Source organism: Osmerus mordax, chromosome 4 (genome assembly GCF_038355195.1).
Source record: "Osmerus mordax isolate fOsmMor3 chromosome 4, fOsmMor3.pri, whole genome shotgun sequence".
NCBI classification, from domain to species: domain Eukaryota; kingdom Metazoa; phylum Chordata; class Actinopteri; order Osmeriformes; family Osmeridae; genus Osmerus; species Osmerus mordax.
The window spans coordinates 15,930,861-15,955,976 of NC_090053.1; the positions used below are offsets into that span (position 1 = coordinate 15,930,861).

Here is a 25,116-nt window from a genome sequence, read left to right on the forward strand (position 1 = left end):
CCATGTTGATATGAGTGAATGCATGTGGATAACATGCTGCCAGCCTGTCCTTGTTTGACTGATAACAGAGGGGATTACCTGAGCGTCTGACTCTAGGATACAAGGCTGATAGAGGATAGATAAATACAGTAAAGGAAATAAATGAAGCCACTGAGCACAGTAACAACCCTGAACACAAGCTCTGGTCTGCCTCAACACGCATGAACCCAACAAGCTGAGGATGATTTGAGGTACTACAGAGATAAGTGATAAAGAGAGGGGAAGGGACGGAGAGAGAGAGAGGAGAAGGAAAGAAGGAAAGAGTGAAGTGAAGAGTGAGAGAGGAAGAGTGAGAGAGCAAAAGAGAGGAAGAGAAAGAGTAAAGGAGAGAGGGAGAGAGAGCCCCACTAGGCAGGTAACCTGAGCTCTGATCTTACCAGATAAAACTGTCTCTGAGGTTGACTGTTAGAAGACTCATCAACGCTACACGAACACGCTACATAAACACGCGACATGAACATGCTATCTAAAAGTTTCACCAGCGCTTTCTAGGGTGTGTTCTTCCATAATTGTGTGATTCAAAATGTTTAGGTCATTGGAATTCCCTTTCAGAAATGGACAGTGACCAATCTACTGTATTCTAATGGTTTCTATCCTACTTTACTTTACCCCGCTCAGTTCTACTCTACTACGTACCTGTCCCATGGCTCTTCAATGAGCCGTTGTTTGCCGTGACGATGGGCGCCGTGGCCCTGGCTGAGGTCACTCCCACCTGGGCGCTCATGCCCCGCCTCCAGGATGCGGTGTGGGATGGCGTCCGGCGGCCCGTCGAGCTGCGATCTGATTCGTCAGACAAGTCGGAAGGATGGCGGCCCCATCTGGAGCCTGGCTCCATCCTCACCCCGCTGTCTGACCCCCCGTCTGACCTCTTGACCTCTGGTACGGGCCACGCGGCGTTGCGGTCCACAGTGCTGTGCTTCTGAACGTCTGTTTGGAGCTGTGGGGGACAACGCAACTGTCAATCATCTTGAGGTTACTGAGAAACTATGTAAAACAATGTGTGTTATTCAGGCCTGTTGGTTACCTACTGTATGAATACTCTGCCCTTCAGTGTGTGTGTATGTGTGTGTGTGTGTGTGCGTGTGTGTGTATGAACGTGTGTGTGTCTCATGAACATAGCACACTTTCAACAGTGACTGATCTGAGACTGGACCAATGAAAGTAATACAAATCCATAACAAATCACCCAGTCAAAGATCAGATGATGTGTGGTTCAAGCAGAACTGAGCTTGTGTATTGGCTGTTTGTCACCATGAGGAGGGTTCAGAGTGTTTTCCCAAGCCCAGCCAAGCTTACATCAGCTCTCACCGGTCATTGTTCAACAGCTACTGAAAATACCCACAAAAATGCTTGGCCTGGGAGGAATCTGACGGGCTTCTGAAACACGGTTATCTCCACTAACCTGGCCGAATAAATCTACACCATATTCTGCTATGCAGAAGGGGGGGAAATGCCACACGAAGCAACTCTATAAAAGGAAACAGTCTGAGGGAGTCACTTTCTGGCAGGGTAGGATGCAGTGAAACATTTAACTGTAGAAAACATGAAGACTGTGCCAAAGCTGCAGACACTCCTCTCTCACCAGCCCGTCTTTACGACTGGAAACTATCCTGCCATAGAAACGCAGCACTCTGCCAGCGGACAACTTTAACACACATACAAACAGACACACTCACTATCCCTAGTCAATACATTCATGTACATATTCATATATGGAGCAGATGATGTGTATCTACAGAGGACTGTTTTCATATCTTGTTGACTAGTCCAATGGAAGACCTCATGACCTCTAACAGGCTGGGCTGGCAGCATAGAAAGACCTCTGAACTCTGGGCTCTGAACCTTGACTTCATTCCACATCAACTTGAAGCACACGTCAGCATACTGTAAGCCACAAGCAGGTGTGTGAGTCCTGGAGCGCTGCGCTAGGAGAGATACAGAGTCTCACATAGTTATGCTCAGGTAACAAACTATAACAGTCTACAGCTTGGACTGTAGGCCTGCTGTGTAAAAGGGATAAGGACACGGACATTGAAATCAGGATGGCCATGCGTCTGTAAATCAGGATACAAACACAGCAAATGCTCTTAGGTGGGATAATGAACGCAAGATTAATATTGGATGAAGAATGGACTCTTTATTTGAATCTGGGGACCTGGCCTACCTGCGTGTGTACTGGTGACACCTGGATGTCTTTGGAGATAACACACGGAGTGGTCACGTAGGAACTGACGGACGAGCTGGTGATGTCATCAGTGTCGAAGGTGTCACTGATTCCGCTGCTGACTGAACTGCTGTCGTCCCAACTAGTGGGGGAAAGAGAGAGATACAGTTGGTCATAAGAAACATAACAGATGATGTAGAGTAGGTGTGGACAGAAACCCCCTGGTCTACACACACACATATTGTAATCTACTGGCCAGAGACAGCATTCCCATCATGCCTGACACATTAGACATGTCATTGAAATTTCCTTCTCTCCCCACCTCCTTTCTTTTCTTTCTTTCTCTCTCCATCTCTCTCCTTCATTCCTTCTCTTTCTCTCCATCATTCTCTTTCTTCTTTATGTTGTATCTCCTCCTCCTTCTGTCCTTTTCCTTCTCATTCTCTTTCTTTCTCTTTCTTCTTCTTCTACTTATTTTCTTCTCATCTCTCTTTCACAACAGTATGTGTGTTCCAGTGGCGGCTGCTGGTCTTTCAAACAGGGGAAGCTCATTTTCGGCCTACATCATATACATTTTCAGTTCACTGGCTAGTTCACCCCTACGAGACTAGCCTAGCCTACTGTATGAATGAATGAACAAACGATCTAACCAAAAAATATTTAAACCCGAAGGAAATATGGGAATTAGGTTCAACTGAAACAAGGAATGTGATGCATAATTGTATGAAATGTATGATGAAAATTGGCTAGCAATTTCGCCAAGCAAATACCAAGAAATAGGTTGCAGCCGTTTGTCTTTCAACTACAGTTGCAAAATCCGTGATGGGACTGAGCTTGAATAGCTTCGGCGACTTTTTATAGTACAAAATCGCTGTCAATCAAAAGGAGGTGCAGTCTTTCGACAGACCCTCCAATCATCACGCGGAAGCCCAGGGTCCAGGCCAGCCTACTCCTCCATTCACCCCCAGAGACGCTGAGCGTCCAGGGCGGGACATAATCGCAGCATTTATCCAATGACCGTATAGTTTCGAAGCACTGAAAAAAACTGTTCAACGCAGCCCCATTGAAGTCCATGGAAGCTGAGCTTCAACAGGGAAATGCACTGTGACGCTACGGGAATGTATGAGAAGGAAATCAGTCAGTCGACCTGCTAATATATGTAGCTGATTCTGAACAAACTCGTCTTCGATATGAACGTGTTCTAACGCATTTAAAATGTTAACACAATAGTAAATATTTGACCATGAATTGTTTTAAATGTTAGGGCAAGCTGAGCTTCCCTTGCAGTCTTAAAGAAATCGCCACTGGTGTGTTCTACTGAGCAGGGGCCTTGGGGAACTGACTTTGACCTGTCCAACTCCTGTCTGTCGTGGAGCCTCACACACACATACACACACACACACACACACACACACAGACTGCTGCTTTTTTGGTGTGCAGTTGAGGCCTTGAGAGCAGACTGTTGAGGAGGAGTGTCTCTCATGCTAGCTGTGTTCTGGTGACAGAGGCAGCTCCCACTCTGGCCAGTCTCAAGACATGAAAGACACCTTTCATCACTTTTCATTACTTTTATCAGGGCCAAGGGCCTATCTGTATGAGAACAGAAATGCTTCACACTTCACAGTTTTTGTGTGTGTGAGAGGACATCACTCAGTATCGATGCTATCCAGGGTCCTGGGGTGTTTTGTGGGGACAGAAACTAGGATGGGAGAGAGAGGGAAAGAGAGGGTGCAAGAGAGAGACTCTCTCAAAAGAGAATCTCTCTTTTGTCTGGTTGTCTCTCTCTCTCTCTTTCTCTTTCTGTCCTTTCTATTTACCCCAAGCCCATGCATACTCATCAGACAGTCTTAGTCTGGGCCTAAACAAGGCCATTTGGCCACAGTCATGCAGCAGTAAAATAAATCTTAAACCAGGACTCCCTTGGTCACATCAAGGTTAGAGTACAGGTTAAATTAAAGTGACTGAAACACTGAGTGAGTCCGAGGCCAGAGAGGGTTACTGAGCTCACCCCAAGCATCACACATACACACAGATACAAGCAAACACACAGAAACACAAACACACACACACACTGACCATCCATCCAGTGTGTTTGGTCAGGGTGAAATCCATTCGTTCTACTAGACTTATCAACGCTTCAGCACCATTCAGAACTGTTGCCAGGCAATGAATGGAGGTAGCTTGCTCACTCCAAACTGCTCTCCAGTTAAACGAACGCAGAGCTGAGCTCACAAAAACAGAGATCTCTATGAATACATGAAAACAACATCCTAACAACAACATATTTATCACAGCACAACTAGGTTGGTCATTGTTATTGTTAACGTACACAAAGGCTGCTGTTAAAGTTGAGAGTGCTGAGGAGAAGGGGAGAGCTGGTGTGTGTTAGTGGTGTTCCCCTGGCCTAGTACTGGTCTGAGAGTCTGAGATAGTGACCATGCTCTCTATACAGTGTAAGCACTCAACACAAAGGCCCTTCCAAAAATCCATGATATGTCTAAAATATGGGCTTGGCTTAAGGATATTTAAAGATATCCAGTACACAAGCCCCGACAGGAAGAGACATTCGAGACTGAATGACATTCAGCATGACCTTTAAGACCATTTCAGTAAATGTTATGGTAAGAGTAAATAGACAGTTTGAATTCTCACGTGAAGAAAACCTACAGAAACACACCACACACACACAGTCAGAAGCCCTCCCCCCAACACACACACACAACCAGCCATGTGTAAAAGGAGGAGAATGAAGCCCAACAGACACATGGCTGTTCTCTGTCACACCACGCAGACCTCAGCCCTTAGAATACTACAGTACAAAGACACACACACACTCACACACAAACACACACAGAAGGACAGGATGTGGTTTCCTCTACCTGTGGGGGAGGGAGGCTCCAGACCAGGGGGGGCCGGGAGAAGGGGCCACAGCACTGGAGAAAGACTGGCTGACTGACAGCTTCATGTGGACGCCCCTACTCTGTAAGTCCCTCTGAGATCGGCCCTGCTCCACTCAGCTCTGGTGTATGCTCCTCTCTACTCCGCTCCACTCCGCACTGCCCCGCTTCTCCACTCAGCTCTGCACTCCCCATACGGCTCCAGCCGCAGCTCGCTAGCTAGCTCACACACGCTCTCTCTGAGCCTGAACTGGTGAATCTCCCCCCAGCCAGCCAGCCAGCCACACACACACACGGAGGGGAGTGGCTAAGCACACCAACTCTCTCTGCAGACACACACATACTGTACACACACATACACACTCACAGAGCATACACGCAATCAAACAAGCATGAACTCACTCACTCTCTCACACACACGTGCATACGCACACACACAGAAACACAGTATTAGTGTAATCAGAAGCCAGTGCTGAGTTATGCTGGGAGGAACTTCAAACAGTTACTCAGTCACTATTTTGTAGCAGACACAGTGGCATTCTACACATCAAGCCTTCCTCTGATCTCAGATCAGCCGTAGCTTTGAGGCTCCTCGGAACAGACACACCTTAGACTTGCTCCAAGAACAGCTTGTCTGAGAGTATCCAAAGCCCCCCATTTCCTACAAATAAACAGCTTAGTCTTATTTAGCCAGGTGGCTTGTGTGTGTATGTGTCTGAGGGTGTCTGCTAAGTCAACAATCCCAGGATGCTGTTGGTTGGTTGGCTGGCGGGGTCTCCTCCGGAGCCAATCTTATTTGTACATTCCAGACGGGCTCATTCTCTCTTCCTGGTTCCTCTGGTGAGGGCTGCTACGGGTCAACTCCTCCGGGGTCAAAGGTCAAACTTTAAAGCGTTGAGTCACAGGAGCTTTGCCAACAATCAACATCAACAGCAATAAATGAAACCATTCCTCTTTAGGAATGACCTCAGTGGTCCTGAGAGTGACAAGAATTTCTGGTGGAACACAGAACTGATCTGGATCCTTCCACAACTTGACAGGGACCGTCTCTAGGGAACACTTCAGACACTAACACTGACCCCATTCTGAAATCGCCTCATAAGCGAAACCAGAGAAACCGGTCACACATATAGCACCGCCATAGTAAGCGTCTGGCCACCAAAGCTGTTAAACGCAAACAGGCATAGAATATAAAAGCAGCTGGTGTATTTAGAAAGTTAGTGGTGTTTCTGACATCATAAAGAGAGGCAGCTACAGGCAGCAGAGGAGACCAGCATCAGTTAGATGTAGATTAATTGTTTGAATTTAAAAAATGTTGATGAATATAGTTAGGTCTTGCCTAAAAAAATTTCTTTTATTTTGTATGATGACCAAATCTGATTAAATCCGAATAATATACTTTGACAAGTTGTGTCAACTAGCCCCAGCCTCCCCTATTTAAAGTGTGAGAGGCAGCTATACATTTAGCTACACAGACAGTATGGAGGCAGTTTGATAGCCACATTCCTGAGCAGCACACCAAGCTTCCGCAGCCAACTGTGTGTGTGTGTGTGTGTTTGTGTGTGTACTGACATGACTTCTGCCTCAAAGCCAGAAGAGGGTCAGGAATTCAGAGCAACAAATCTCTCTACAGACAAACACACACACTTTCCACCTCTGTCTGTCTCGCACAACAGTCTCTGCTCACTGATGGAGGGGGATTTAAAGAGGTGACACCGTTTCCACTGCCTGCGTGTGTACTCAGCTGCTTGGATGAGGACATTCCACTACTCAATCAATTAGTTACGAATGAAAATCACATTAAGACAAATCAAAACCTAGTTGCAAAGTTGTCCCAAGTGATGTAGCTCAGAGGCTGTGCTAGCCAGGGGGACCATGACCTGGTGTAGCCTGGTAATTACTTAGTTATCTAGTTAATTATATACCAGACCTGTAGTAGCCTGGTAGTTATATATTTATCTCTCCAGACCTGTAGTTGTTAGTTATTTAGTTGGTTATATATATCTCCAGAGCTGTAGTAGTTAGTTGCCTAGTTAGTTATCTATCAATCCAGAAGCTTCCCCAGGCCCAGGTCAACCATATGTTGGGATCTGATGTCCCTGATGTGATCTCAGAGTGTGTGTGTGTGTGTGTGGGGGGGGGGGGGGATTAGCTGGCCACACACACACATACAATCGCATGCAAACACACACAAACAGGCTTGAACGCACATGCACACACAGTACAGTCCATCCACGTTGTCACACATTCCGCCAATTCAAAAGGCACTCATTCCCATGCCCATGTGAAGGCACTTACACACAACACACACAAGCACACACACACAACACACGATCCAATTTCAAAGGCGTCTCACAAACTCACACCCATGACAGGATATGCCTTTGTTGTCACAGATGTTGATCATTTCAAAATTTGCATTTAGTGCTTGCTCTATTGTCATCTCTCTCCCTAAGAGAGACAGGAAGAAAGAGTGAGAGAGGGAGAGAGAGAGCAGAGTGACAGAGCCATGAGGAATAATTAGATAATAGAACACTCATCCTTCCTTCCATTCATTCTAATCCCCTTCTCTCCAGCTCCTGTGGTTCAGTTAGGGTTTCAGTTTTAGAGGCTAGCGAGGTGACATGAATTCATTCTTCCTCCCTGCTTCCCTCCGTCACCTCCTTCCTCACACCCCCTCATTATCATACCAATGGCCAGAGGTTTGGGGTGTTAGTCCTCTTTGGGGGTAATTAAGGACTATTGTCTAAAGCTCTCAATTACCTTAGAGGAGGGTGAGAGGCAGCTGTGCTCAGACCAGCCTGAGGAGCTGGGAGACAAAGCTGCTTCTCACAAGCATGCTGGGAGGCCTGAAGAGGAGGTTGCTCTTCTTCTGAGCACGAGGTCCACGGGTCGAGAGCTGTTTTGTAGAGGCCTTCACATTTCCCTCAGTTTCTCTCCACAACACAGAACATATCTGACTGTAGCTTCTCACCCTGGGTGGACAACCATGCTTGAATAACATTCCTAATGAAGCTACAGTGTTTGTAAAATCTAGTCTCTTCAGTATATGTTTATAGTGTCTCTTTATAAGCTAATCTGAGTTTGTCTGGCCGAGGGTCATGCTACTTAGAGTTTCCCAGAGGATTCTGGGAGTTGTAGTGTTCCTAATAAGAATACACTTTTTTCTCTAGAGTAGTTTCTCTCCTTACTCTAGAGTAGAGCAGAAGAGAGTAGAGCTGAGCCAACAGTAGGCCTGGGGGCAGGCAAGCAGAGAGGAGGCTGACAGCACCACAGCACTAATTCACTTTATAAACACTCTCCCTGTTCTGGCTCTCTGAGTCCTCCTGCACAAAGGAACACTATTCTGCATGTTTTCTTTGACTGTAGTGTCTGTCTGACCAGACTGTTGTTCACTCCTGAGAAAACATTGACCTCTCTAGAGTTCATGAGATAGACTTTATACCACTGTTATATCCACCACACAGTCACAATCATGCCTGCCTGCCTGTCTGTCTAACAGACTGCCTCTAGTAGGAGGAGTTAGGGTCTGTGCTAGACACAATATCAACACACACATGCACCACTTGTGTTCAGAAACACTTTCTCACACAATGTATCCAGTACTGAAACACAAAACACTTACTTGACAGACTATAATAAAAGCTCCAGTTCTCAGTGGATGCCAGTCCTCATCTGGTTCTTCACCCGTGTGTGGTGTGTGTGTGTGTCCCTTGTCCTCCCTGAGGTAAACTCCTCCTCCCTGCCAGTCAGTCCCAGACTTGAGCTGCAGTCAACAGGTACCAGACAGTCTGGACACTGAACACCTCTATCAGCATCCTCATCTCTCCTCTCATATCTCCTATCCTCTTAAGTCTTTGTCTTAATCTCTTTTTCCTCTCTCTCTTTGTTTTCTCTCTCCCTCTCTCTCTGCCTCTGATTCTCTTTCCTTTTCTATATATATATCTCTTCATCTGTCTCTCCTCTATCTGTGTTCCACCTCTCCTGAGCCAGACTCAGACACAACAGGAGGACCGAAATCTACCAGCACACTGCCGCCCAAATTGAAGCCTCTCCTTATACACCTCAGACTGGGTGTGCTGTAGGGCTGTGTGTCTGTCTCTCTCTCTTTCTCTCTCAACATGTGCTCTGCATCCTCTGTCTCTTGCTCCTCTATAAATGCCTCTCACTGATCATCATCATCTGAATACTAATGTGTATTTGGCCAAGGGCCCACTCTCCTGGTCCTAATCACACCACCCCCCCAACCACCACCCACACAGACACACACACAAATATTGCTCCATACACTACAATAGGTACCAGTGTGTGAAGTGTAGGAGGATGTGTTACATGTGCTAAATACAGAAACAAAAGAACAGAGAGAGTGAAAGAGAGTGAAAGAGAATGATGGAAAAAGAGATACAAAGGGATACAGTAGAGAGATACAGTAGAGGGCAGTAATAAATAATAATGTCAGGACTATGTCCAGCCTAGACTCTATGACAGTGTATGTCTCTACCTCAGCACAGTCAGACAGAGATGACAGGACGGGGTCTTAAGACAACGTTAGCATGTGAAAGACTGGCTGGCTGTGTGACTGTAGTGTCTCCTGTGACTGGGAGATGGGAGCATAGCCTGTCTGTAGTGGCGAAGGGGATCAGGTTACCTGATTACCACATCCCTGTCCCTGTCTGGATCACTGCCCCAAGGCTGGGACCGGTCTGCATTCATACACACCACCACACATAATCTACACACTCTGATTACTCTGAACCAAGCCTGAAAGAGCCCCGTCATACACACTCACACACACATATTTAAACACACGCACACAAACACACATTCCCTTCCATTCTTCTTACCCTGGAAATTACCTCACTGTGTGTGTGTGTGAGCGTGTGAGTGTGTGTGTGTGTGCATATATTTGTAATGGTATTCTACATGCCTGAGGGTAGAGAGAGGCAGACTATGTCCAGACAGGTCGGACAGCATAGAGCTGCAGGGCAAAGCTGATGTCCTGAGAGGCAGAGCACCTACACACACACACACACACACACACACACACACACACACACACACACACACAGGAACCCCCCACCACACACACACATACAGATTTCTACACTCACACAGGCATCCACACATACACGTACACACCTGCTGAAAGATAAAGAGCAGTCTGTACCCAGGCTAATGTAAGTAGCACTCGAGGTAGCCTGAGGAAGCAGTTCCAGGTGGACCATATCTCCCACAGGTGAGCACATGCCACACACCACAGGTATGCTGTCCTGCTTATTCATGTCCATTTGACTAGTATCCTGCATGGAGGAGAAGGCAGGATTGTGCTTTCTGAAAATATGTTTTCGCTATATTTAGCAGTTTAATCCCCAAAAACACAGAATGACAATATCTCCCACCTCAGCGCCTGGAGCCTCCTTTTGATCTCTCTGCAGCACACACAGTCCAGCATGGTGCTTTCTGTGGGAGGCCACACCCTGTCAGGCTCTATCTGTCTGCAGTCTGTATCCTCCCCCATGACGCTAACAGAAGCAGACAGCCGCATTAATAAGTCAGGGCAGCCCCGTTGTTTTGTCAGTAAGCAGGAGACTGTCTGCCTTTTGTTTGGTGGAGCTTTGGCCTGTCCTCTCCATCAGACAGAAAAGCCCCACAGAGCGCTGGGAGGTAGAGCAACTCTGGAGTACCTCAGACAAGAGTCCCTCAGACTGCAGTACCTCAGAATGCTGTATCTCAAACTACAATACCTCAGACTGCAGTCCCTCAGACTGCACTTCACCTGAAACCCCACTAGGGGGATTCACTGCACTTCCCATCAAGGGAGATTAAAGTTTAAGTGGAGCAATGCTAGGAAATGTGTGTGTGTGACAAGATCTAACGCCTGTAGCACTGTATGCAGAGAAAAACAATCACTCTGTTTTCACTCAGTCACCCAACAATGACTGCTCTGTTTGCTGCCTGTCCCTGCTGTGATCCTATTGGTGGAATCAACATTCTCCTGGAGCACTTGGCAGGCCAGGGTTCTAATCCACAACAACACAAGGTCAGACTCACTGGTAATCTTTGTAATCTCTCAAAGGTCCAGAGCACTGGTGTGGACAGGCTAGACTGAATTCACTGTTGATCTGTCCAGTCTGAGATTTAGTATGAGTAGTTATGACAGGACCTTCAGCTGCCTTAAAGGGTGTGTGCTTGTGTGTAGCCTTGTTTAACTATTCTTGCGGGGACCGGAAGTCTCCTGAATGATAGTAAACAAGGATAATTCATTTTTTTGGGGACATCTTCTTTGTCCAAGAACTTGGACAAGTTCCAGTGTTATTTCTCTGAGGATTTAAAGGGTTCAAGGTTAGGGTTAGAATTAGTGCTATGATTAGAACCATAGTATGGGCTGGGGTTAGGAGTTAGGGATAGTTTTAGGGTTATGAGCTAGGGTTAGGTTTGGGGTTCAGGTTAGGTTAGGTTTTTGGGTTATGGTCATGGTTAGGGTTGAGTCAGGTCATGTGACCTACCTGTCTGTGTCTGCGTGGCTCGTAGTGGTGTGCTGGAGCACCTCTTTGTTGGCCGGACGCTGTGTGTATATACCCCCCCCGCCGTCCGTCATGTAGCTGAGAACACACGCACACATACAGACACGCACTCATACATACACATACAAAGCATACATCCCATGCACACACATGAATATGCAAACACGCACACACACACACACACACATACACTGCTGTCAGTCTATCGAACAACCTACACAACAACCCAAACAAGCCTCTAGGTTTGTCCCACTTCACAAAGGGTCACCCTCTGTTTCCCCAACAGAGCAGCAGTTAGAACCTGCATGAACCTGAATAAACCTGCGTGAACCCAACCAGAGCCTTCAGTTGAGCAGAATGAACCAGTTGAATGTTCCGGAAACTTCCCTGTTCTGAATACAGAAGGTGTAGGTGATCTCTTTCAAACCTCTCCAGTTACGTATCTGTCAACATGGACTCACCCACCACTGTTTACCCTCCTCAGTCACCTGCTTTGGTGTCCTGTTACCATGCCCCCAGATCAGGGATTACCAGGTTGGGATTAGAGTAAGATTAGGGCAGAGCCATTCATGTCTTGATTGGTGTAATCTGAAGCACGCTATACCAGGGTGACCCAGCTGGCATTGTCATGGAGTTGCACAGTGGTTCTAACCTGTGAAAACTCATTAAGATAGTCTGGTTCAGAGGTACTACCTGTATCTAACACACAACTGGACAGGAAACCAAAACTAAACATCCAAAGATGGACTATCTCCTCCAAACAGATAAATATAGAACCAGTCACAGTCAAATCATCATGCACATTATTGTATAATCTCATGTTACTAATCAGTCTGGTCATATTTCAATTCCATTGACCATATGACCATTTCTAAATACCTCTGTGTCTGTCTGAAGATCCTGAAACATGCAGACCAGGACAGGCTGTGGTGAAGCACTGACCACAAAACAAGATGGTCATCCAACTAGTTCTTTCTTTCCATCATTCTTTCTTTCTCTGCTTACTCTTTCTTCTCTTTTGCTGTCTATCTTTTTTTTCTCTGTCTTTGAATCTTTTCTCTGGCTCTCTCTCTATTAGTGTTTCTCTCTCTGTTTCTCACTCTGTCTCTCTGATGAGAGAGACAGAGTGAGAAGCCCTCCCCCACCTCCCCCCTCAGCCCTCCCCTTCATATCCCCCGTTATGGTGAAGGGGAGGGCTGATGGGAACTCCCCTGGGGTGTGTGTGTGGAGGGGGGGGGAAGCGGGGGTCAGTGTGTATGTGTTTGTGTGTGTGTGTTGGGGGGGGGGGGGGGGGGGGGGGGTAGAGGTTAGAATAGGCAGCACTAGCATGAAGTCAAGCCAGCTCTACTTCCTGTGATAAGAACAAGCCATCCCCCTTCCCTCCCTCCCTCCCCACTCCCCCCTCCATTGCTCCCCCGCCTCTCTATCTGCCTCTTTCCCCCTTCCTCCCTCCAACTTTCCCTTCCTCCCTCCCTACCTTCTTGCATGCTACCTCTTTCTTTCCCAACCTGCCTTCCTCACCCCCTCCCTCCCTCCTCCCTGCCAGCCTATATTTCTGTGTGCCTGTATATCTACCTCCCTCCCTGTTTGCTGAATCCTCCCCCAGTGCTGACTAACCTGCCCGGCAGGTAACAAACCATGATCTTTTAAGGGTGTGCTTGGCTCAGTGTGTGTGTGTGTGTGCTAGGTTTTCCCTGTAAACAAACCACAACCCTCCTGTGGGAAACACTAGTTAAGTATGATAATATGAGATCAACCTTCTTTCCCAATAGACACACCAGAGGTGACTCACAGCAGAGCTCATTTAGTTGAATGGCAAACTGTTGAATGTAGCTCAGTTGTAGAGTGTTTTACTTAGAGCAAGACGTAGTATAATGGAATTTCCCACTGTGTGTTGCATTGAATAAAAGTGTCTGCTAAATTAAAGATTTTTTTTTATGATAGTGGTAATAACCACATTCTCTTGCAGACATGTAGGTGACCAAACTGGACTTCATGTACGTTTCGGTGTGTATGTGTTCATGAGCGTTTCTGTGTTTGTGTTTGTTCAAGGCGTTTTGGTGTCTGTGTGTGTGTGTGTGTCTGTGGTCTGTGTGCGGGTGAGTTAGTGTGTTCAGGTTTACCCATTAACCCTAGTCACTAAACAGCAGGTTGGTTCGTGCAGCTTCAGCAGGCTGTTTACATTACAACCACAGACCCCTATGGGCCCTGACCTCTGAGGGCCATGGCTGAGCACACACGACCTGGCTCAGGTTAAAGGTTGCAGCTTGGCATCCTCTGTGGCGTCTATACTGTATCTGTCCTGTACTAATGAGTAGCTATGCTGGCAATTGACCCCTGGGTTGTGTCATACAAAATGTAGACCTATGGTATGTAGCTAGATACTGTAAGCAAACACAGGTATAAAAGCCTTGTCAACCACTAAAACATGACGTTGTTAGTCGCATGATCTTCACAGTTACACAGAACCTGGAGGGTTGTTGTCGAGCTAATAATGTGTTTATTTAGCAGACGCTTTTATCTGAAGCGTTATACAGGAGGGGATTCAAATCTGAACCCACTTGATCTACAGTCAAATGCTCTACCACTGAACTATACCCAGTGCAAGCAGGCAGGCAGGCAGAAAGGAAGGACAGTTACACAATTACACAAATGCTGGGGGGTTGTTATTGGGGTAAGCAGATACAGTCACACAAATGAGCTGCCTGTTTGAACATGACCACAGATGTGCAAGCAAATTATACCACTTATTGTGTCCCATCAGCATAGTGTGTGTCTTACTGCAGGTAAAATGTGTGTGTGTGTGATGACTATCTACAGACACATCCTAACCTGCTTTTAAATCTCCATTACATGATTCACCTCACTGTGGGGATTCATATGAACCTTTTAGACACCTGGGGATATGTAGACCTCTGTCTATCTTTCTCTTTCTCCCTATACTTCTATCCCTCTGTGCATGTCTATATCTTTCTCTTTCTCTCGTTGTCAGTCTCATATATACAGTATATACATAGTAGTTAAACAAAGAATGTATGTAAGTGTGTGCGTGTGTACAGCCTCCAGCTCCACTTCTGCTGGTGGCACAAAGGCAGAGGAAAGCAGGAACTTCTCTCTGTGTGTGAGTGTTGAGCCCTGGTTAACAAGGGGACTCAATACAGTATGTAAGTATCCCAGTACCCTGAGAGCTCGGACAGTCTCACACTCATCTCAGGCCACAGAACATATTTCCCATGACCCCCTTCTCTCCGCAGCACAAAGGCCAGATTATTTATAAATTCAATACCCTGTCTACTCTCCTTAGTGCACACATACACTTTTCTACCATATCTACACCCTCTATCTATACACTCTATCTACACCCTCTATCTACACACTCTATCTACAAACTGTTTCCCCAGAACTCCTCTCGTGACAAAGACAAAAATAGGTTGATAATCCATTTTGTATTGAGCACGCTCCACACCAGTGTAAACATGGCTTAACATGCCTACAGCGTCCTGAGAAACATTGACACGCCACAGAGAGAAGCTCCAGTTTGCCTTCGTGTCACCAGCAGAAGTGGAGCTGGAGGCTGTACACACATGTACACACACGCACATGCACACTCACATGCACACACTCCTGGGTCAGCCCCGGGCTCGTAGGTCACACAGAACCTGTACTTAACTAGCAGTCTGACATTGGTCTCAAACCTGTTCCAGTAAGGTCCACCATTAGACCAAGAAGACTTGTTAAGTAACATGTAAGTAAGCAAGTAAATTACTTTGATAGGAGGTTTTTGAGCTGAAGAACTAGGGGTTTGTGCAGCGGAAGAGGCACTTGGACATAGTGGACCGACGTGAACCTGTTTGTGCCAGTTCAAGCCACCGTTACTTGATGTCCCAGTTATATGTATACTGCATGCATCAGGGCATATTTGCAAGGGCAGTTACAGTTCTTACTATAAGTACAAAATATGCATGACCCAGCCATTGGGTATTGTACTATCAGGATGAACTGTGAATAACAGGGGAGAAACAAGTGAAAAGGAATCTGCAAGATGCATTAGGATGGAATATGTATAAACACTGCCACCTAGTGTACTGCTTATTACCAGAAAAGGACAACGCACTTGCCAGAGTATTTAATCAGTGGAGCTGAAGATACACTTAGTTATTTGTGCATATCACTGCTCCACTAACTAATAGAAACACAGATGATGGAATGCCTACTGATCCAACATTTATCACAATAGTGACAAAATGCATCGCCATAGTGACCAGGTGTGAGACCACAGCAGTGTCAGACTCACCCGCTAGTCATGTGATCCATCCTGGCGTTCTTCCCCAGAAGTTCCCCGTCGCTAACGTACCCCGTTGTCTGCACGGTGATACCTTCCAGCTCCTCCATCTTATCTGCCAAGAGGAGGGCGTGGCCGGGGGTGAGGTCATCTATGTCCCGCCCCGCTGGCCAGTGTCTCCGCAGGTACCCCCCCTTAGGGGTCAGAGCGCGACTAACTCCACCCCTCGCCGCCACCCCGTAGCCGCCTCCTGTTGAAGGGGCGTCGCCCGCCTGGAGACGGGGGCTGGACCCACCAAGTCGCCACGGTAACGTGGAGGCTGGGCGAGGGGGCATGTTGAGGATAGCCTTTCCCCCTCTGCTGATCTCCGTGGTTACGCTGTCGTCAAAAGTGGTCTCCAGAGTGCTGGGGGGACACAGGAGAGAAAGAGATGGGAGAGAGAGAAGTAGAGGGGGAAGGAGGAGAGGGAGAAATGTTAGAGGGAAAGAAGAAGAGGAAGAGATGAGATGAAGGGAGTGTGAGTTTCAAAGTCTTGCAACCATCTGACAGCTTTGGCAGTGAACCCAGCCAGCCAGCCAGCCTGCCAGACACACACCACCCCCTGCTGCTAGTCCTCCCAGCCCACAGAGAGGAGACATTTCTGTCACTGTAAAGAGAAGGCAGTTCTTTTCATAGCATCCCACCATAACAGCTTTCTATTCTTTATTTTTTATCATTTCTTTATTAAACCTTTTTTTCATCCTTCCATCATCGACATGGGGTGGGGACTCCTCCTGTAGCCCAGTGTCAGGTGACTCCAGGGGGCCGGCTCACGCAGGACCGTGAAAAGAGGTCCAGGATGTGGGCGTCCCAGAGACACTTCAGGGTCAGAAACAAAGCAGGACACCCGGCCCTTTCGTTCCTGCCTCCCTCCACCCCTTTAGACACACACACATACATGCACATCTGATCCCCCGGTCTAGCTGTCAATCACCCAGGAGACTTGTGGAGTCCCCCCCCCCCCCCCCCACCTGACTGGCTCATGTTAACTGTTCTAGAGCCAAAGGCTGACACCAACAACAAAACAAACGCGTTTTAAAATGCTCCCTTCCCACATCAGTCTGAATTAATGTAATGTTGAAACTTCCCCCTTCTGCTCCGCCACTGTCCTTATTGACTGGTGGGTCACTAGGTGAATTTGGGGCTGCGCTGGCTTTGTGTGACCTAAAGGGGGTGACATTCATTCTAAAAATAAAGAATGGGCAGAAGTAAAAACACTTCAGTGCGCTGAGAAGTCTCTCTTCAGGGTTAGATCATTTTAGATCCTTAAGTTGGACCTTTCCCACCATTAAAATCACTGTTATTCTAAAAGTGCAGGACACATACACACACAAAACTCATGGGTGCTGTGACAACCAGAGATTCAGATGGCTGAGCCCTCTCTCTGAGCCCTCTCCAATCTGACAGTAGAGACGGAAACTATTCGTTACAAATTGCCGCCCACGCCTGGGCTGTCAGGCAGCTTGGACTGCTGATCCTGGTCTGACCCTCTGAGGATGTCACAATGCACAGATGCACACACACACACACAAGCTAACACAGGCATACACAGACACACACACACAGGGGCCTACCTGTGGCTGATCTGCGTTCCTCTCAGACAGGACATGGTCTCCTCCAAGTTCTGTCTCAGGTCAGCGATGTTCTTCACAGTCCGCAAGCGACGGGCCTCCGGATCCTCACCTAGCAGTAGCAGGTAGAACCGCTTTTAGAACATACTAGAACACACGCCAAATCCATGGCTCTGTTCTGATGTTACAGCATCCTCCCAGCTCCTGTAGAAACTACAACTGCAGCACCATCACACACAGGACCGCTGTGAGAATGTGGAACAGCAGCGGCCGATGGATCAAACACCTGACAGGCTTGTCCAGACATTTAGTATGTGAGCTTCCTCTGAAAAGAAAACTATTAACACTCAAAGTAAAACACAAGCCTGTCCATGGCTTGGATAGAGCATAAACTACACAGTACTCCTTCAGGGCAACAAAATCAAAACTTCTTTACGACGCTGCAAAATTGCCACATTGCATATCTCTTCTGAAGAGCAACGCTGTTTATATAGGTCCATAAAATACCTTTGCAAACAAGTTCTTGTTCCCCGTGCTGTAGAATTAAGCCCTCAGGCTGAAAAAACGGTAGGGCTGCTAATCACCAGAGCTCCTAACACACATGAGGTGTAGGTGAGAGGAGGGCTTGGCTGGGGAGATTAATATGTACTTTCCTACAATGAGAGGGGAGGAGGGAGCTTCCAACTACATAAACACACACACACACACCACATACATTCATGGACCCCCCACACACAAATATTAAGCTGTACTGGCTTGGCTCCCATAGTGGCGTGGAAAAACTGTGTAGAGTGGTGTCCTGAGTGTGTGTGCTTAGTGTCGAGTGTCTGTGTGTGTACGTGTACATGTTTGCGTTTGTGTGAGTGTGTGTGTGTGCACTCCCTGTGCAGGCATTCCAGGAGGCTTGCGGAGCACAAACAGCTCCTTTCACAAGGCTTAACCTGCCTTTTGCAACACAACTAAACCCTGCTACCAGACAGGCAGCAGGCTGGGGGAAAACTGAGATGGAGAACCTCTCGCTCCTCTCTCTCTCTCTCCTGTCTCTCTCTTATCCCTCTGTTGCCTGTTTCTCTCACTCGGATCTTTCTCTGGATGGTGTCACTGTGGGAGTGGACAGATATAGAGAGATTCTTACTGTCGTGTTTCTCGTAAATATCCAGGACAGTGAGGAGGATGTCCTGGTTGATCCGAGCGATGCCGTCCCAAGCACACATGTGCTGTAACACACGCGTGTGCTGCAGGTGCACCTGGAACACACAGCTATGACTGGACCAGTCTTCCAGCTCCTCCTCCAAGGCCACCTGATTGGTCCTGGCCCTGACCCCTGACCTGGCAGTCTCTGACAGGGTCTCAAGGTCACCATGAATCCCTTCACCATGATTCCTCTCCACACCCCTCCTTCCCTGCCCCCCCAACAACTTCCTCCAGTCTCTCCCCAGACCAAGCTCAGGTGGTTCAATCCCAGTTGCTTCAGTATCCTGGGGAACACACTCCTCATAACCCTCCCCCCTCCCCACACACCCTCTTACTGAAGTCTTTTCAGACCAGCCTAGTCCTCTGACTCTGCTTCCTCCTACCCCTCCTCTTGCTTCATTTCCTCCTCTTCCTCCTTCTCTTCCTCCTCCAGGCTGGCTGGCCCATCCACTGGCACTGGCCCCTCTCCCCATCACCCCTCTTTCCGTCTCTCCCACACAGCAACTTTCAAAATCCAGATCCGATTCCCAAACTGGCCCACAGCACAGGTCTTGGCACTGGTCCTGGTTCTGGTCTTGGTCCTGATACAGACTGGACTGAGCCCAACTAACAGTTCCCAGAGCTAGGCTGCTTGTAGCACTAGTTTTGGTTATGTTGTGCCCTACCTCTTCTTCCCTGATTTGGCCATCTGAAGGGATCATCTTCCTTTCAGAAAGCATCTCTGGATGTAGGTCCCGGTTCTCCAAAGGACTAATATTTCCCAAACCCTGTCCTGGTGATAGATCCTGTAGAACTTGACCTGGGAACATTATGAGCATTGGTCTTCCTGGGAACCTGTCAGTCCTGTGTCTTATTGAGGAAGAGGAGGAGGCTGGTACAGCTTCCTCTGCTGCAGCTATGTTCTGCCTTCACAGCTATCTTACAGAGAAGAGAAAAACTTCCAGTCCAGTCACCCTCGAAATGAAATACATGAACACACACACAGTGACACACACACATACTCAAACACAGTCACACTAGGAGCCTTGGCAACTTGGTGACATCCATAGCCTTTAACATGTAGATGAGCTTTCTCGTTCCATTCAGTCAGACCCAGCCCCCATGCCCTCTCTCTTTTTCTCTTTCCTTCTTGCTCTGTCCATCTTGCTCACTCCCTTTCCCCAATAGTTCCTCTTTCCTCTTCACCCCTCTCTCTTGCTCTCTTTCTCTCTTTCTTGGTTTGAGGCACCTTGGCACAATGTTACCAGCTAACCGTCAACAGTCACTTCCACAGTCAAAACAAACCTCTCACCAAAGGCTGACCCTTCTCAGCACAGCCTGATTTCAACACTTATGGTTTGCTTCAACTAGTTTGCCATGCGCTACAGAACTAATGGGGTACTGCCAAGAGTGGCAACTGGTGTGTCTTTGTTCAATCAAACACACTTTCAGTCTGACGCACACAGTACACCACTCCATCGGAAAACAGGATTTCACATTTTTCTAAGAGCTCTTTTTCTCTGTCAATGCATGGCAGCCATCTTCAGTGTGCAGTGTTCAAAGCAAGGATACCTGCAGCACCATTCCACTGCTGCAGAGTCTTACTGGTTAGAGTCCCCTGAAGCTGGCCTGAGGTTTTTGAGTTGTTGTGTGAAAGGCTTGTGACATTTAAATACTAACAGGTGACTCTGCCTTACCTGTGAGGTCCTCTAGAGAGTTGTGTGCTGATTGGCTGAAAGCTACAGGCCTTCCATTCCCCTCCTGTGATCCTGCCTCCAAGAGTATCGCCTCGGTAACGTCTGGCTGAGACCTTAACACCAGAGACAAGAAGGAAGATTACTCATGCTGCTTAAAACATCTCTCTTTCTCTCTCTCTCATTCCTTTTGTCTCTGCCTCTCTCAATATCACTTTTTCTCTATGCCCTCTGAGTCTCACTTTCTCTCTGTCTCTTTTTCTCTGTATGCAAACTACAATGAGATAAATTGTGTCAATACTCCAGAATATACAACATAGAGTACATATATTGTTTACAGACACATCCCCTCAGCAGGTGTACCTGTACATGAAGGGAGCCACCGTGGCGGTGTTGGGGTGACTGTGGAGCTGCTGAGGACGAGGCAGCTGGATGCTGGAGGTCATCAGCGTAGCACCCTCACTGGCCACCAGGGGCACTGCAGCCCCACTGAGGTGGTGGGGACACCGGCTTTCTGAGGAGCCCAGGCTAGAACAAGGGCTGGAGCTCCTGCTCTCTACATGAGCCCTGTGGACAGACAGACCGCTGCTGGCTCTCACTCTCCCCCGCAGTTCCCCGTCTCTGCCACCAGAGGGAGCGCCGCAGCCAGAGGCCTTCCCTGCCTTGCCTCCAGGTTTGGGGATGCCAGTCCCGGCCATGGCTGAGCTGGGATTGGAGCTCTCTTTCGTAGTGCTGCCCATCTTACCACCCTTAGGGATGAGACTGGAGATCTTGGTGTTCTTCTTCTCTGCCTCAGAGCCCACCCCCTCCAGCCTGGCCCCCTCCCCAGGTCCCTCTTCCTCAGGCCCAGCCCCGGCCCTGGAGCTGCCCCCTCCGGCCCTGGAGCTCCCCCCTGCCTTGTCCCTCTCCTTGGGCCTGGCCTTGTCCTTCTCCCCAGGCTTCAGGGAGCTCCTTCTGGGGGTGAGGGCTCGGCTGAAGGTCCTCTGAGCAATGCCTTTCAGGGCCAGCTTGGGGCTGGAGGCGGTGGAGGAGGTAGAGGTGGGGGTGGTGGACCTCGCTATGGCGCTGGGGGTCCTTGAGTTGCCCTCCACCTCCAAGTGTAGCTCTAGGCCGGGGCAGCTTTGGCCCCTCTGCCCCCTCTCTGGGTCCAGGCCTGGTGGGGTTTCTGGCCTGGCACCCACACTGCTGCCTCCTCCCTTAGAGCCTGACTTACTGTTAAACAGCTTCAGTTTCTCCAGCATGGACTTCTGAGCAATGACCTTGGAGGGCACCTCCAGGGGGGCCTGATGGGGCGAGGCCTGTGGGGGCGGGGCTTGGCAGGGCGAAAGGTCCTGTTTGACGGAGAGCAGGACGGATGTGGAGCTGTGCTTGGCGCTGAGGGACTTGCTTCTCCAGGCCTTGCTGCTGATGCTTGCATTGGCCTGGGAGGAAGAGGAGGAGGAGGAAGAGGGAGCTGGAGATGGAGCCAGCTCTGTCATGATAGGAGAGGCGGTGGTGCTTCTCTCTGTGGAGATACACACACAAGTACGTGCACACACACACTTTAACATATCTACATACTACATACTGTACATATACATGCATGTCTGCATTTCTGTAACATGTCAGAAATAGTCAGACAAAAAAATTATAAAAATCTGCATCCGTTAAACATTTACATTTACATTTAATCATTTAGCAGACGCTCTTATCCAGAGCAACTGACAGTAAGTACAGGGACATTCCCCCTGAGGCAAGTAGGGTGAAGTGCCTTGCCCAAGGACACAACGTCAATTGACACGGCCGGGAATCGAACTGGCAACCTTCAGATTACTAGCCCGATTCCCTAACCGCTCAGCCACCTGACTCCCTGTAAACATCCATGGTTATTCAACTCAAAAACACATGCTAATGCCTCACAAGGTAACTTACAAATTATAATATACAGAATTTAAACTCCATTAGTATACAAATGTTTTAGTGTGTATAACCTCCATAACACCAAGCACAGTAAGTACGACAGACATAGTATTCCTCACTAAGCAGACCTCAGTGAAATGATCTCTCCCAGTCAGAGACCTGCCCTCCAGAGAGATGATCTCTCCCAGTCACAGACCTGCCCTCCAGAGAGATGATCTCTCCCAGTCACAGACCTGCCCTCCAGAGAAATGATCTCTCCCAGTCACAGACCTGCCCTCCAGAGAGATGATCTCTCCCAGTCACAGACCTGCCCTCCAGAGAGATGATCTCTCACAGTCACAGACCTGCCCTCCAGAGAGATGATCTCTCCCAGTCACAGACCTGCCCTCCAGAGAGATGATCTCTCCCAGTCACAGACCTGCCCTCCAGAGAGATGATCTTTCCCAGTCACAGACCTGCCCTCCAGAGAGATGGTCTCTCCACAACAAACCTGCCCTCTAGAAATATGGTCTCTCAAGAGACCTCCAAAAAAATCTCAAAAGATACAGACCTCACGGATGTAACACAAAAACTCAAGTGAGAAAACATGATCTGCTGCTGACAGCTGCACACCAGACAGATTCAGATCCTAACTGCCATCTGAGGGCCGGGAGTGTTTACAGTTGGAGTGCAGATAGATAGAGCCTTGCCTGTCACTCATACAAGATGGTCTTTTCAAACTACTGTAGTTAATCATCACTTACTACCCCCCCCCCCCCCCCCCACACACACACACACACACACAGACACACACAGAAGCACACGTATACAATTGTATACATGCACACACACACACACACACACACACAATATACACATGGAACACACTCACTCCCTCACACACATACACACCCACACACATACATAGACACACACACAAACCCACACCAACAGACACATACTCATATATACCTGCACAATACACACACACCCTGAACTAAGTATGTAGACGTTTGTGCAGACCAGTGTCAGCATTCCTATGATAAGTGACCATCTAGATTTTAAAATATTTAATAATTTATACCTTACCTTCCCAACACCCTAAGGCTAGGAAAGGAACTCAACCACCTCTCCTAAACAAACCTACACATTAACAGTAAGAGGTAAATCAACAACCACAACAAATAAACATAAGCGTTCACCTACCAGTTAGAGGTTTGTTTCTAATGACTCAGCAGTGCAGCTGTCTTGAAGAGTCTGAACCAGAGACTGTTAACACAGTCATCTACTTCATCTACAGCACTCTGGTAGTCATGAGACGTTCATCTGAGACTCACTCCCCTACAGCCTACTCCTCTCTCATTCCTTGTATCTCCTCTCTCCATTACCTTTTCTCTCTCTCTCACTCCCCCCTCTGTTTCTCTCTCTCTTTCTCTCTCTCTCTCCCTTACTCTCTCTCTCTTTCTATCTTACTCTTTGCTTCTCTTCCGGCATCTTGCTCTTCTTCTCTTTTTCTCACTCTTCCAACCTCAAATATCCCTCTCTTTCTCTCCCACTTCTATCTCTCTCTCCCTCTTCCTTACTCTCCTCTCCTCTCACTCTTTCCCTCTTTTAGAACAAGAGGGTTCTGTTTCTTCTAACACACTCAAAAGACATAAACAGTCATCATAACAGCATGTCAACAGAAGCACCCTGGGTGCTGAAGTCTCTCCTCTCCCTACTCAGAGGACTGTGGTCTCTCCTCTCCCTACCCAGGGGCTGTAGTCTTTCCCTGCCTGGGTGGATGATGGTGTGTGTGTGTATCCAGTTCTCTGAGACAGGCCGAGGGCACCAACACACTGCAGAACTTCTGTAAATATGGCAGACACCAGACGTTATGTTCTCAGACAGAGAAGTATTTTCCCCTCTTTATTATGGATCTGTATCAACATGAAATGATCCTGCTGACAGCATCCTCGTGATTTCTAGTGTTCCCTGGGTCTATACTGCTATGACATTATTGCCAGATAAGATAGCTGGTAATTACACACCTGTAAGACATTACTAACATATAAGAACCATTCTGTGTACTCACCTTCCAGACTGTCCGGTGATTGCAAGATTAAGAAATTCTCAGTAGTTCCAAAGGAAGTTACACAACCATTTAATGTGTGTGTTTGTGGCCAGAACCGGTGTAACCTGTCCTGAGACTGACTGGCTGGTTCTTCAGATCCACAGAAGTAAAAACCTTAATTCTTCTCTCCTTCCTTCCTTCATTTCTTCATACAATTGACCTAATTCCCTCTTCACCACATTATTCTCTCTGCTCCTTCCATCTCCCTCCCTGCCTCCCTGATCTCACTCCTTTTCTCTCTCTCTCTCTCTCTCTCTCTCTCTCTCTCTCTCTCTCTCTCTCTCTCTCTCTCTCTCTCTCTCTCTCTCACTCCCTCTCTCTCCATTCCTGTCTTTCTCTTTCTCTACCTATTTTTCTCCCCATCTCTCTCTCGCCCCTTTCTCACTCACCTCTCCTCTCACACCCCTCTCTACCCCCTTTCTCTCCTTCCCTCTACCACAAGCACACTAATTAGCGCTCTGTCAATGATCAGCTAGTTTAACCATAGCAGCCTCCACTGACAAACAACCTTTATGCTTCCAGGTTTCAGAATAAAGTGTCTGTATATGAGCAGCAATTTGTAAAGCAACATGTCCATAGAAGGGCCATCTGTCCACAAAGCTTTCCCTCACAGTATACAGTAACTGTGAAGCCATGCTGTCCACATCCCTGTAATGACCTAGCCTTTCTGCACCAAAACTGGTCTCAGAGAAGAAGTGATAAATTTGTTTGTGGGTCAAATGGAAGCAGCACTTTGTCAAAA

General features: G+C 47.8%; 1 protein-coding gene across 1 annotated transcript in view; it reads right to left on the bottom strand.

Moving 5' to 3' along the window:
• Window positions 1–25,116, bottom strand: part of LOC136941483 (neuron navigator 2-like) — a 62,403-nt gene that overhangs the window by 23,998 nt on the left and 13,289 nt on the right. Inside the window, exons 7-13 of the mRNA XM_067233979.1 lie at window positions 20,747–21,887; window positions 20,387–20,499; window positions 17,520–17,628; window positions 15,919–16,311; window positions 11,607–11,702; window positions 2,204–2,345; window positions 676–976 (exon numbers count right to left, since the gene is read on the bottom strand). Coding sequence (XP_067090080.1) covers window positions 676–976; window positions 2,204–2,345; window positions 11,607–11,702; window positions 15,919–16,311; window positions 17,520–17,628; window positions 20,387–20,499; window positions 20,747–21,887 — 2,295 coding nt within the window. The remainder of the gene's footprint in view (window positions 1–675; window positions 977–2,203; window positions 2,346–11,606; window positions 11,703–15,918; window positions 16,312–17,519; window positions 17,629–20,386; window positions 20,500–20,746; window positions 21,888–25,116) is intronic.